The following is a 12,594-nucleotide window of genomic DNA, read 5'->3' as shown; positions in this document are numbered from 1 at the left end:
CCTGGATACTGTTGCGTGATGGAGGATCCTTGTGGTAAACACGTCGAAAGTTTCGTTGAACTTTTTGTCTCTGCAAACCATCACACGCATTGCGCTTTTTCGACTGCCGACGCCATTTCTGCTTATCGGCGATACTAGCGCCGTCATCGGTAGTTATTCAAGTATGAAAATTTGCTGAACAAAACTTTTTGAGTTTTCCTTCAATATGAATGTTTTTTTCTTCTGTATCTCTGACCATAATAAAACTATACACTTTTAAAAGCCGTCAGTCCCATTGCGGACACCCTATATAACTACTATTATTAACTCCACCTTGCTGTTAAGCAAAAGTAAATTGTACCAGACTAAATGAAAATAACGGCGTGACAAACATCTTGGCATTTGAAGGCGGCGCTCCAAGTTCCCTTTAAATGCTGCTAGCAAATGAAAGGCCAGCGGTATTGCCACGTTTATTTTGTACACATCCACGTCTATCCTCTGCCACCTGATCGCGCTGTAGTTCGTCTGCTTAGCCATAGCCACACCCCTTAGCACTCGGCAACGTTTGTCACAGGCTTTAGTGATTACAGACGTCTACCTTATTATTAATATTTCTGAAGCTCCTCGCTGCGTGAAGTAGAACCCTATTTTCCAGAACAGTTTAGTGGAAATTTTTACAAAAGTTCATCTGAGCGCAAACTTCGTCCATCACAAGTTCTGCTGACACTCTGTTTCTATAACCTAATGCTCAAGTTTACATTAGACTAAGCATGCCGAAGTTTTGACTAATTACGTGGCTGTCAATTCATTAAATGAAAACAGTGTTAATGCCACGTGATAATACAGGCGCAACAATTGGAATAATTCCAAGTTATCCGTTTGTTACAGTAATAATATAATCATTCTAAATAATAAACAACAATAAAATACAACATATATGTTATAAGGCATAAATTGTATAGGTAATTTAGTATTTAAATTTGTGGATTAAGTTCGTTGCCCCGAAGACTCATAGGACGTATTTCGGTCCAGGGCTCTTAGAAAACTGTAAATGTTAATAAAATGTTTAGGTCGTATTTCTTGCAATTTCATCCTTCTTACTTGTTAACAATAATATTACATTACACCGATTAAATTTCTTTATATAGTCTATTAACACCAATTATACAAACACAGACAGTAAACATCTCTATATCCAAATCTAGCATAAGCAAAACAATGTAGGAATTAACAATATGTTTTCTCGCCTATCATCCTTTCATAACGTAACTTTCCTTCCATTTCAGAACATGTTAGATGGTTTATACGTGCCACTCATTTAGTTACTGGTCTCTGTAGCTTAGCTCACCCTTCAGACTTACACATATTTTTTTTATGACTTTTCTTAGGTATGGTTCATATAAGCTAGAATATGATATTTGAAATTTTCTGATTATCGCTCTACGTACTACTTCAAATAAAATAAAAAGTATTTTAGTTTATACTTAACTGTTTAACTTCCAGAGAGGAGCAATTATTTCGTACTCAACCATAAAAATTACAGCACAAATTAGAACAGCAGCTAATGTTGCTCTGGGTATATAATGAAAGTACGGAGCAAGGAAAGTTAAGGCCAGCAAAATCATTGTACCTGCAATTAAAGAATACTAATTAACCAAACATTCTTTGATAATGAGTGTTAGGATGAATCTAATAAAAACTTGACTAATCACTAATGGCTGAACTTTCGAAATCGATTGCTAATCGACATCCTAGAATCTTTATAAGTATATGGTACAATATAGAACAAATACCCAGGAGTTTTGACCGAAGCTATAGTTCTCTTTATAATGCACGTCCGCGTATAAAATGGCAATAGTGGGAACCTTGAAAGGTTACTGCTGGCTACTAGGAGATCCACCGTATAGTCCTGATCTGTCACCGTTACATTTTCATACCTTCAGTTCACTCAGAAACACTCTTAATTAAAACATTTCAAGTAACCACATCTTTTAACGATGGAATTCAGTGGTTCGTTGCACGACGGGACTCATGACTGAGTTTTTTTTTTTTTTTTGTTTACTATTACATCTTTTCACTTCATTCCTATTGTATTTATTTATTTATTTATTGCATGGCCGCATTTGATTTGACTTTCCTTAATATATAAACGATACTATTTAATCTGATTTTATTCAACTCAGCATAACATTGCAACCTTGTAAGTATTTAATTATTATCCAGAAAACAATTCTATAATCAATGCAACTTACTCTATAGACTTAACAAGAACAGTTATTTACTATATCATTTCTACCTCAGATTTCCTCTGGTGGTGTTGTGGTCGGGCTAAGACAAGACCTTTCTTCTCTTCTTGTGTTCTGGTTATTTCTTTCTTCACTTCTCTTCTGTATCTTCTGTGACAGAATTTCTTTTAGAAAAATATTTCCGCGGGGTGTATTTTCCAGATGCGTAAGGGGAATGATCGCAATTATTCATAGGTGTATTAAAAAAAAAAGCATATAGGGCTCGAGATCCATTCTCCCAGAAAAAATCTTAAGCTACCCTCTTTTCCATTGGATAAATAAAACCAGACTGGCGAGAAGCATTCTCTTCTCTCCTATTCGTTTCAAAACATCTTCATCTATTATTCTCTCTATCCATTTTATCTTCCCCATCTTCCTCCAACACCACATTTCGAAGCTCTCTAAATATTTCTTTTATAACTTACTTAACCCTTTCAGAAGTTACCCACACAATTGTGAATGCAGAACTACCTATAAACGTTATGATTTCCAATATACTTAACAGATTTCAATTCAGTACCTGACAACTTGTCATTCAGACACTCACAAATGGGGGGGGCGCGGTGGCTCAGTGGTAGACCGTTCACAACCGGGGCTTGGGATCCCTGGTTCGATCCCAGCTCGCGCCGTGTGGACTTGGTAGTGGACAAACACCTTGCTCGTGGGTTTTCTCGGGGTTCTCCCGTTTCCTCCCACTTTCTTCATCTCACTCATTTCTCATTATCACCTAACCATGGGACGTTAAACTTAAAGATTTCATTTACTCACAAATGTGCCTGTACCTCATTTGTGCACTAAAATCCTTTGATTGACATTTTTTGACAACTGAAAATAGCATTCACAATTGTGAGGGTATCTGCTGAAAGGGTTGATGTCCATGTCTCTGAACCATACTGTCCAATACTTCAAATATAGCACTTGACCAACTTCTTTCTCATTACAATGTTAACTTGCCAGTTAAGAGTGCTCTTCTCTTTTCTTGTTGAATGCTTCTTTGACTATGGCAATTGCTGACCTGATCTCTTTGGTATAGTAAGCGCCTCTCGGCAAAATACTTCCCAGATACTTGAAATGATCGACATCTTCAACTATTTTGTCAATCATCTCTTGTAGTCCTTCTTCGGTTCTAGCTATAATAACCGTATCATCTGACACCTGATCTTGTTAATGAACTGCCACGTACAAAGTGTTTGTCCACCAAAAAGCAACTTGGCGCAGATTAGGATCCAACCAGGAACCCCACGCACCAGAGGTGGACACTGTACCATTGAGCCATTGCGGTCCACATTTGATCCTATGTTAACAGAGATAGCATGCTGAATTGTGGTGTGACTCGATATGAAACTTACAAGCATACCCATGCCGTAAGCGTCGGTGGACCACCGATGGGCAACTAGCAACATCTCGCAAAAAGTTGGCGGCCCCGCAGCGACGATTCGCGGTGGCCCCTCTTCCGTTTTGAAAATTATACCACTAGCGGCAGAGACGCGACAAAATGCCAATGACCGCAAAATTACTCCCCCAAAATATGTTAAATCGCCTATATTTGTGATTTGTATACATTAAGGTGAGTCTAAAAAACACTAAAAAAAAAGTACCAAAAAAGTACCCCAGAAATGGCTCGGACCACCAACCACATGATTACTAGGCGGCTGTTCTTACGACTTCACGGAGGCGATGAAGGAAACCCCGCTTGTAAAGGGATACGTCGTTGAGGTCTTTTTAATTTGGTCAATCAGGGTGCTCCTTTATCCGTGTATATTCGACGATAACTGTTTCGGATAAGCTAAAATGCGTTCGCCATGTAATTTCATAACAGAATGACGCGTGTCTTACATTATTTCATGGTTTTCTCATACTTACTTTCCAATGATCGACGACAGTTACCATCTAAATTCATACAATTATCGAACTTATCTCAAGATTTTTTACTTCATGATGTTGAGGCAGAGGTTATTCTCAACCCCCGGAGCTCACTTTAGGCGCAATTCGTTAGGAAAAATAACATATAATAATAGCCGCATGCACATGACTGGCGATAGTTCGTGTTGGTCCCTTCGCGATACTCCGCGACGAATCGAAGGAGCACGGACTGAAACGAAGTCCTCGCTGCTACGCGATGGTAACTTTAACACCCCGACGCGAGATATCTGTTTCGACTGGACGAAACCCTACCACCAGTGGGACACTAGCGGCAATCTGTCGACGCGTCGCTATATCGACGATCGACATTTACCCGCAAGTGGGCCACTAGGTGTTGGCGACGTTTACGGCATGGGGTAGTTTATTTAAAACACAGTTTATTCATCCAATTTTAATATGTAGATATAAGTAAAATGTGAAATAAGCGACTAACGAAGTGTAACTGAACATTAAATGTAGTCATACACAGGGCAAGTCAAAATGATGAACCCAATTTTAGAAATGCATTCTGTGAAATCTAACAAACATATGTTATTCTGAGATCTGCGCTTCCTAAGATAAACTTTCAATATTTAGTTTCCACACAGTTTCACTTTCTACCGCTAAGAGTCAGCAGCATGCATGAAATGAATTACTGGCATTTACCAGAACATGCTACGAAAAGTTCGGCAGGAGATAGACTATCGACTTGATGTGTGTCGTGTTACACGAGGTGTTCACATAGAATACTTGTGATATGTTTGGAGAAAACTTAGACAGTTTACCTTTTTTTAGCACATGTCTCACAATAACATGTGAAATCGAGTCCATCTTTTGACTTGCCCTGCATTACTTGTAAAGTTAGATCAGGCTATATTTTAAGATGAATTATAATTGGCATATTTCTAGATAACTAATTTTCATATATTACAGTAGAATAATGCGAAATGTTTGTCTCCAAATTCACCTCCAAAGCGCATGTTCTGAGACAATGATTTAAAAAAAAATAAACATCTTCGTTGGCATAAAATATACTTATTGCGTAGAGTAACGTTCCATGGTAACTGAGTTTAAATTCAGAGGTCAGAAAAATATTAACACACTGATCCTTCGTCCACTTCTATTCTTTGCATAATTCTGCTAAGTAGGTAGCAAGAGGGTCTACTCTGAACAACGAAGCCAGAACAATCAATTATAATAAGATGTTTACCTGAGTAAATACCTCCCAAAGGTGTACGGACTCCACTTGCATTGTTCAGTGCACTTCGTGAAAATGCGCCACATGTTGGCATGGAACCAACAAAAGAACCGAATATGTTGCATACTCCAAGAGCAATCATCTCCTGAGTTCCATCTACTGCTTCCCCACTAGCTGCCAATAAAAAAAATGAAGTGTAAGTTGAAGTCAAGGATGTTATAAAATAGAGAATCTGCCCATATGTATCTTCATCCTATTAAATCAATGAATCCAAAAAACAACCGAGCATCGGGACGTCTGATTGGATACTCTCGTTTCCGTCATCGTCTGATTCGCTAGTTTCGTTTCCGCCATGATTGTTAGCTCAAAACATTGCGATCTTTTTGGGCGGAGTGGGCAGAGTAGGGGTGGCGAAACTATGACGTATGGCTTCAAAATGTTGTTGTAAGGGCAGATCTTCTATTTTATAACATCCTTGGTTAAAGCATTATTCTTTCAACACAATAAAAGAAGTTATATTTACTTCTTCTATTATTGCTCAATTGCGTATTTTAAAATTTAAAGTTGTTAACCCTTTCCGGCAGTTTTAACTATTTTCTCGGTGCAGCCTAGTGGATTTAGAAAATGCAATGAAATCTTTGAGTTTTACGTTCCACAGTTACGCCGGTTAGGCTAAAGGAGACGGTGATGATGAGTAATGAATGAAATGGTGGAATGAAGAAAGTGGGAGGAAACGGGAGAACCCCGAGAAAACCCACGCACACGGTGTTTGTCCACCACAAAGTTCACTTGGCGGGGGCTGGGATCGAACCCGGGACCCCAATGGATTTAGAAGGAAACCATCTTTTAGTATGAACTTTGCAAGCCATCTAAGTAACAGAAGTTGAAATTATTTTCAGGATTTTCATTCGCGTTGAAACTGTACAGCCAATTGACGTTGAAAGTTTGGTGTTTTCTTTCTCTTCACAAATTCATTCTTTGGGAAACAAAGGGTACAGTCGCAGTTATTGACTCCATCGTCAGAAATTGTTTGAAATGAAGAAAAGGCTATTAAAAAGGTAAAGGTAAACTATATGTACAACGATTACCGGATTATGTTATTATTATTATTTTACCATTTTGTGTTTCCTTCGGTTGAAATGAATACATTTCAGGGTTATAATGTTAGTTTATAATAATACCTTGGTCTACATAACAAACATATCTTATGTGGCTAAATTTAAAATGTGCACATCACCTACATTTAAGTTATAGTAATTTGCATATGAAAGTTTATTTATTTTTGAATGATTGGAGATTCATGTCAGTTTTTTTTTTTTTAATGTGTCGAGGCTATAGAAGACGGATCCTACCATTTGAAGTTTCATTCGTACCACTACTGCTTGGCTACAATTAGAAACATGAAATACAATAAGATTAAACGTAGAACTGGAATAAATCAATAATACTGAAGTATTAAAATACGTCTTCATTTAACTAAAAGAAATTCTTTATATACATCAAAGAATTTAAGTTTTAGGATGAAGTTTCTAATCGCAGAATGAAGTATAACATAAGTGCTAGTGGTCGTTATTATAACTATTATAAGTACATATAAAATATGGTGGCAAAATAATAATAATAGTATAGTCCAGGATAAGATCTGCCTTATTCACGACTTCTTCTGTCTCCGATATTTCTCGTAATAATATATCATATCCAATTCAAGTCACATTCAAAAAATATGTTTTTGTAGGAAAAAGGTTGTATATAGAGCAGGATTTCTCAACATGGGGGTCGCGAAGATAAGCGGAAGAGACAAATATAATTAAAATCTAACACCAGAAAATATTTTTAAATTGTTATTATTTTGAATTTTGTTCTGATAGGCATATTTTTATTTTTATACATACTGTTAAGAACAACAAAAAATAGATCTACCAAATATTTTCAACAGGTAAATATTTTCAACAGGTAAACATTTTCAACAGGCGTTTTATCATATGACTCAAAATTAAGCGAGTTATGAAGTTCTAAAATTTTCAAATGGCCTCCATTTTGAAACAGTATGACGGATCCGATTCAATATTTGTAATATGAATGAACTGACCAAATTTGGTTTTAATCCATTCGCTTTTAGAGAAATTACTGTATCCACTACATACAAAAAAAATGGATTCTACTATTATAGAAAGATGGATATCGTGAGATCTCCGCAATAGCATATTAAAAATCCCACATAAGCTAATTACAAACCAGAAATTATAAGGAAGTCGCAGACGATCGTGATAAGAGTTAGGTTGAGAACCACTGATATAGAGTATTCCGTTCAATAATCTGTAACGTAAATAAAATCTAATGCTCGGCACTTGCTTATACATATTTACAGCGAGATTATTTTTTTTAAGGGCAATACATGTATCTGAAAATGAAGACCTATCACATTCTGCCTTGGCCACCCATGACTATACTATAACTATGAAGAAAGTCAAATATATATATCCAATACTATATGTCAATTAATATTTCTACGCAGTATCGCTGCGTCAATTGTTTATCCTTTTGTCTGTTTTGTTTAATAGATGTCTTGTGGAAGGCGTTTTTTCTCAGCTTTGGAAACAGGCTAACATTATTCCAATGTATAAATCTGGTATTAAAACTGATGTAAGCTTTCATAGACGCAGTTCTCTGCTATCTCCGTTTTGAATTCTCAGCGAGAAAAATATAGAGGATAGCCTTTACAATATTACAGTTCCTTATTTCAAATTACTACAGCATGGCTTCCGGCAACAAACATCATATCTTACTAGCTCCTGCAACAGAAATCATGGCTTTTTACTCCAGAATGTCTTACTCATGCTTTTAATTATCTTTTGGATAATTCTCAACTTGAGGTAATATATTTAGATATCTCAAAAGTCTTTCATAAAGTTTTACATATTTCTCCTTCTTCATAAACTGTCCGATAAATTTAATGTTCATGGGTAATTTCTCACTGATAGAAAGTAACATGTTGTTCTGCTAGATTCAACACCCAAATTTGTTCCAGTTCTTTCTAGTGTTCTAGGGCTTCTGTTTTTTTCTTCTTTTGTATGGACAATCTCCCGTCCTACATTTCTTTACAATCTACACCTTTTTCTTTTTGCCGACAATTATAAGCTTTTCAAGAAATTTCTTCTATAGATAATGCTTCAACAAAGTCTTTCTAAACCCACTGACTGGATATTGCTTAAACAAAACAAGCGAATGCAAATAGTAGACTATCTATTCTAGAAACGATGCACTTCGGAATTCCAGAAGATACATGGTCTTGGGTAATAAACACATGAAAGAGTTGAGAAAAGATAAGTTAATATCCATAAAGACCTTGGAGTATTAGTTATTTGATGAGAAACTTACTTTCGCTGCTCATATCTCTGCTACTGTGAAGAGTGCTACGAGAATGCTAAGTATCCTGTACAAGTTTACAAAAATTCACTTTATCAAACTTCTCAGCATTTTCCTCCAAGTTTTTGTGTCACCTAAAATTGAATTTTGCTTACCGATATGGAACATGGCTTGTGCTTCAAACTTAACCCATTTCTATTCTGTTCTTAACGTTTTTTCCTTGCTATTGTCAGATAAACAGTTCCTTCGATGCGTATCCTTAAGAGAGCTCAGCTGTTTAATGAATTTAATGTTCTGATTCCAAATACGCAACCATGGTGGCCGATTTGCTGTTTCTACACAAGATTATAAGTGGAAAAATTGACTCTGAATTTTTGGTTTCAGTTCTCAAGTTTCGTGTATTGTTTCGTCTTACACGTAGTAATTCGTTATTAATATATGCTACATCTGGACTTCAATTGTGCAACGTTCTTTATACTTATGGCTGGCATATTGTACAATAGTTTGCTACCGTCTGATGTTGATATCTTGGACTCTGAGAAACATTTCAGAATAAAATTAAAATCTTTGTATACATGATATATACTGGTATAATCTTTTTCGTTTTTCTTTGGTCTTTCTTTATTGTTCTTTGTATATTTTATATTACTTTGTTCCTGTAAGATTTGTATCACAAACATTTGTAAATAAATAAATACATATTAATCAAATAACAAAAGCAATTTAACATAATCAAGGTATATTACAAGTAAACTAAGAAAACGAAAAGAAAAGAAAAAAATTAAGTTGAGTCTGTTTAGAAAGATATTAAGTAGTTCAAAACCTCACGCTAAAGAAAAGTATCAAAGTTTTCCACTCTCCACAAATAACTCTCAAGTATGAAGTACTTTTGTTTCTAGTTTCAGATTCAGTAATCATAGTTAAGAAAAACTGGTTCGTTTTCGTATTTCTAACCTGGACATACATACATACACACACACACACACACACACACACACACACACACACACAATGATGTCTTTAATTTGTAAATCATTTAAAATGACTAAAAGTTACTCCAAGCTATTTTATTAATTTGTTGGTGTCTTATTCATTACTGAATTAACCTTCTTCTTTCTTATTCTACGTACAGAAATCTTGTTTTATTTCTGCCTCTGCTGTTCCTCAGAAACAAGGGACAACACATTCATCCCATGCATCTTGATCGAACCATCACCATCATATTTTTTTTTTTTTTTTTACATACATTAAGATAAACTTACATCAAGTAGCTACGATTGTGAGCACACAGTTATGTTATGGCATACAAAAATCAATAAATATAGTAATATAATGATCGGTTAAAAATAAACACTCACTCCATGGTAGCTCGATAATCGTATGCGCTAGAAAAATGAAATTGTGGAGAAAAAAGCATTGATTCTTTATCACCTAACATATATCTAGCTTTTATTTCCTGTTGTTGTAAGTAATCCACCCTTGATGACCACCGTACATCTTTTTACAACAACGTGCAGTCACCGAGTTTGTCTACAAATCTGGCAGTAACTCATCAACATCGATTCACAGTAAGATGTTACGAGTCTAAGAAGACAACACAATAGATAGAAGTAATGTGTTAATAGCTTCAGACGTATTGGGATGGTGATTGCAACACAAGTGACTAGCCACCGTCAGGAAGACCGTCAACCTTCAGAACCGATGAAAAACGCGGAAACTCATCCAAAAAGACAGATGTATCTCCATAACACAAATCAGGGATCATACCCGTATGACAGAAGAATCTAAGCTAACATTAATCTAACGATTAGTGCATTCATCTGCGTGGGAAACAGTTTCGAGATGAAAACGAGCTAAGTGGGTATGTGAAGAGTGATGTAATCACCAACCTCAAAAGTTTTGCGAATTAATGTATTGGAAACAAAAATGGTTACAGTGCAGTGAATCAAATGAACCCTATATTATGTAACATTTCCAAAGGACCAAAAACTCAATGGGCCTTATGCAGAGTCGTTGTGGCGCGTGATTAGTGCCATACTAAAGAGTTTGACTAACATATGTTTCCTACAGTAGTCAAATCTTTAGTATGATGCTAACCATACGTCAAAACGACTCTGCATAAGATCCAATGCTTTTACCCACAAAATTTCATTTCTCTGGTGCTTGCCATTATCGACTACAGTAGATGAGGATAATAGAGATCAGTGGGAAATAGGGATCACCTGAGTTTGTTGGAAATTACATGCACAGACTTGTTTCTGACACTGGCTAACTCGCTAGCCATAATGACGTGAAAGACTTTAGCTAACGACCTATTCTATCAGTCACTGAAAAGTCAAGATAGTTATTTCTTCAGGGTTGTGTTATAAAGATATTGTTACTTCTTTATTAAGTTATGCCTAGCATCTTTAGTGTGTCACATTTTCAGTTACAGTTTTTACACTTGCTTCATTTACGTTTTTTAAAGCAGCATGTCATTATTCTCATTTCTTTATTCCGCACAAAATAAACACATAACTTTCTGGAAATTTCTGTTTGGAGTATTGAGAATCACAATGATCAAACCGATAAAATAATCCTTTACTGTGCGCTCTCAAATTAATACATTTTTAAGAATCACGCTGAAACAAACGGTTTTGTTGGTTTCAACAACCTTAACTTCCTCTAATATATTACGATGAATGATTATGCTTCTAGTTAAAAAAGAATTTGACTACTTGTTTTATCTTTATTCGCTACGTTAAGATTCTTATGGAATTATTAATGGCCTCAATTACCCCACGGTGCAGGACAGTGGCGTATTTAAGGGGGTGGCTTCCGGGCTTAAGCCTCCCCTTCCAAAATCTTATTTACTATATTAAAGTAAATGAAATATCTTGCAGAATTTTCACATTTCCAGGAATAAAGTTAGCAAAGCCCTCCCCGAAACAAAATCGTAAATACGCCACTGGTGCAGGATATGGAGATCAATGAAATTGTCTAGTAAATCTGAATCGTGTTTTACGTGTAGACAAGACCATGAACTTTCCGAGTACGATATGAAATAGCTGACCTTATATTTAAATACTGTAAATCATTTCCTTTTAATATCAGACTTTCCCTTAAGTGATTTCCATTCCTCTCATTCCCCTACATATAGTAAGATAGATACATAGATTATGGTTTCATTTTCTAGACAAAATTGTTTATGAAAACAGTGATATTACATTGAACTTACAATTAATATAGTAAAATATAATTTCTTATAAATTAGAGATTTAGTCATTACTTTTAGAATATATACAAACTTACTGAACGCTTTTGCAATTGCAACATTTGCAAGAATTGAAACCACAGGAACTACAATTAAACCAGCCCCAAGTGTTTTACACATTTCAGGAAATGTTAGTGTCTCATTTCCTAATTTAGTCGAGAACATAGGACTACGAAAGTTCGGCAGACCAGTTTCAATTTCACCTGAAAATATACAAATCTTTCAATTAATATCCTGAATTAAACATAGTTAATTATAGCATTAGTATAAATAATATCGTAGAAATTGCAAATATTCTCTGTTCTTCCTAATCTACATTTGTCTGCTTTAAGGAAAAGGCTGATAATAGCTCTTTCTTAAACTAGTTTTTACAAATAGTACGTATATGCGTAAGTGTTAGGTATATCTGTTAGTAAATAGCATATATATATATATATATATATATATATATATATATATATATATATATATATATATATATATATATATATATAGTATACTAGCTAGAATTGGTTTACCGAAAGGATTTGACCTTATTCTCCATTAAGATATCCATTTCCATGGAAGTGTAATGGTTAAAATAATCGTACTCATACTCCTTCCTACCACCA

At 35.3% G+C, this 12,594-nt stretch overlaps 1 protein-coding gene across 1 annotated transcript in view; it reads right to left on the bottom strand.

Annotated features, from left to right (window-relative positions):
• Positions 1–12,594, bottom strand: part of LOC145665502 (sodium-independent sulfate anion transporter-like) — a 113,516-nt gene that overhangs the window by 38,475 nt on the left and 62,447 nt on the right. Inside the window, exons 6-8 of the mRNA XM_081732809.1 lie at positions 12,022–12,186; positions 5,377–5,538; positions 1,469–1,609 (exon numbers count right to left, since the gene is read on the bottom strand). Of these exons, the coding sequence (XP_081588935.1) occupies positions 1,469–1,609; positions 5,377–5,538; positions 12,022–12,186 (468 nt within the window). The remainder of the gene's footprint in view (positions 1–1,468; positions 1,610–5,376; positions 5,539–12,021; positions 12,187–12,594) is intronic.

Source organism: Thermobia domestica, chromosome 11 (assembly GCF_964235325.1).
Source record: "Thermobia domestica chromosome 11, izTheDome1.hap1.1, whole genome shotgun sequence".
Taxonomy (NCBI): domain Eukaryota; kingdom Metazoa; phylum Arthropoda; class Insecta; order Zygentoma; family Lepismatidae; genus Thermobia; species Thermobia domestica.
The sequence above is the reverse complement of the archived record's forward strand: the minus strand, read 5'-3'. Positions and strand labels throughout refer to the sequence as shown.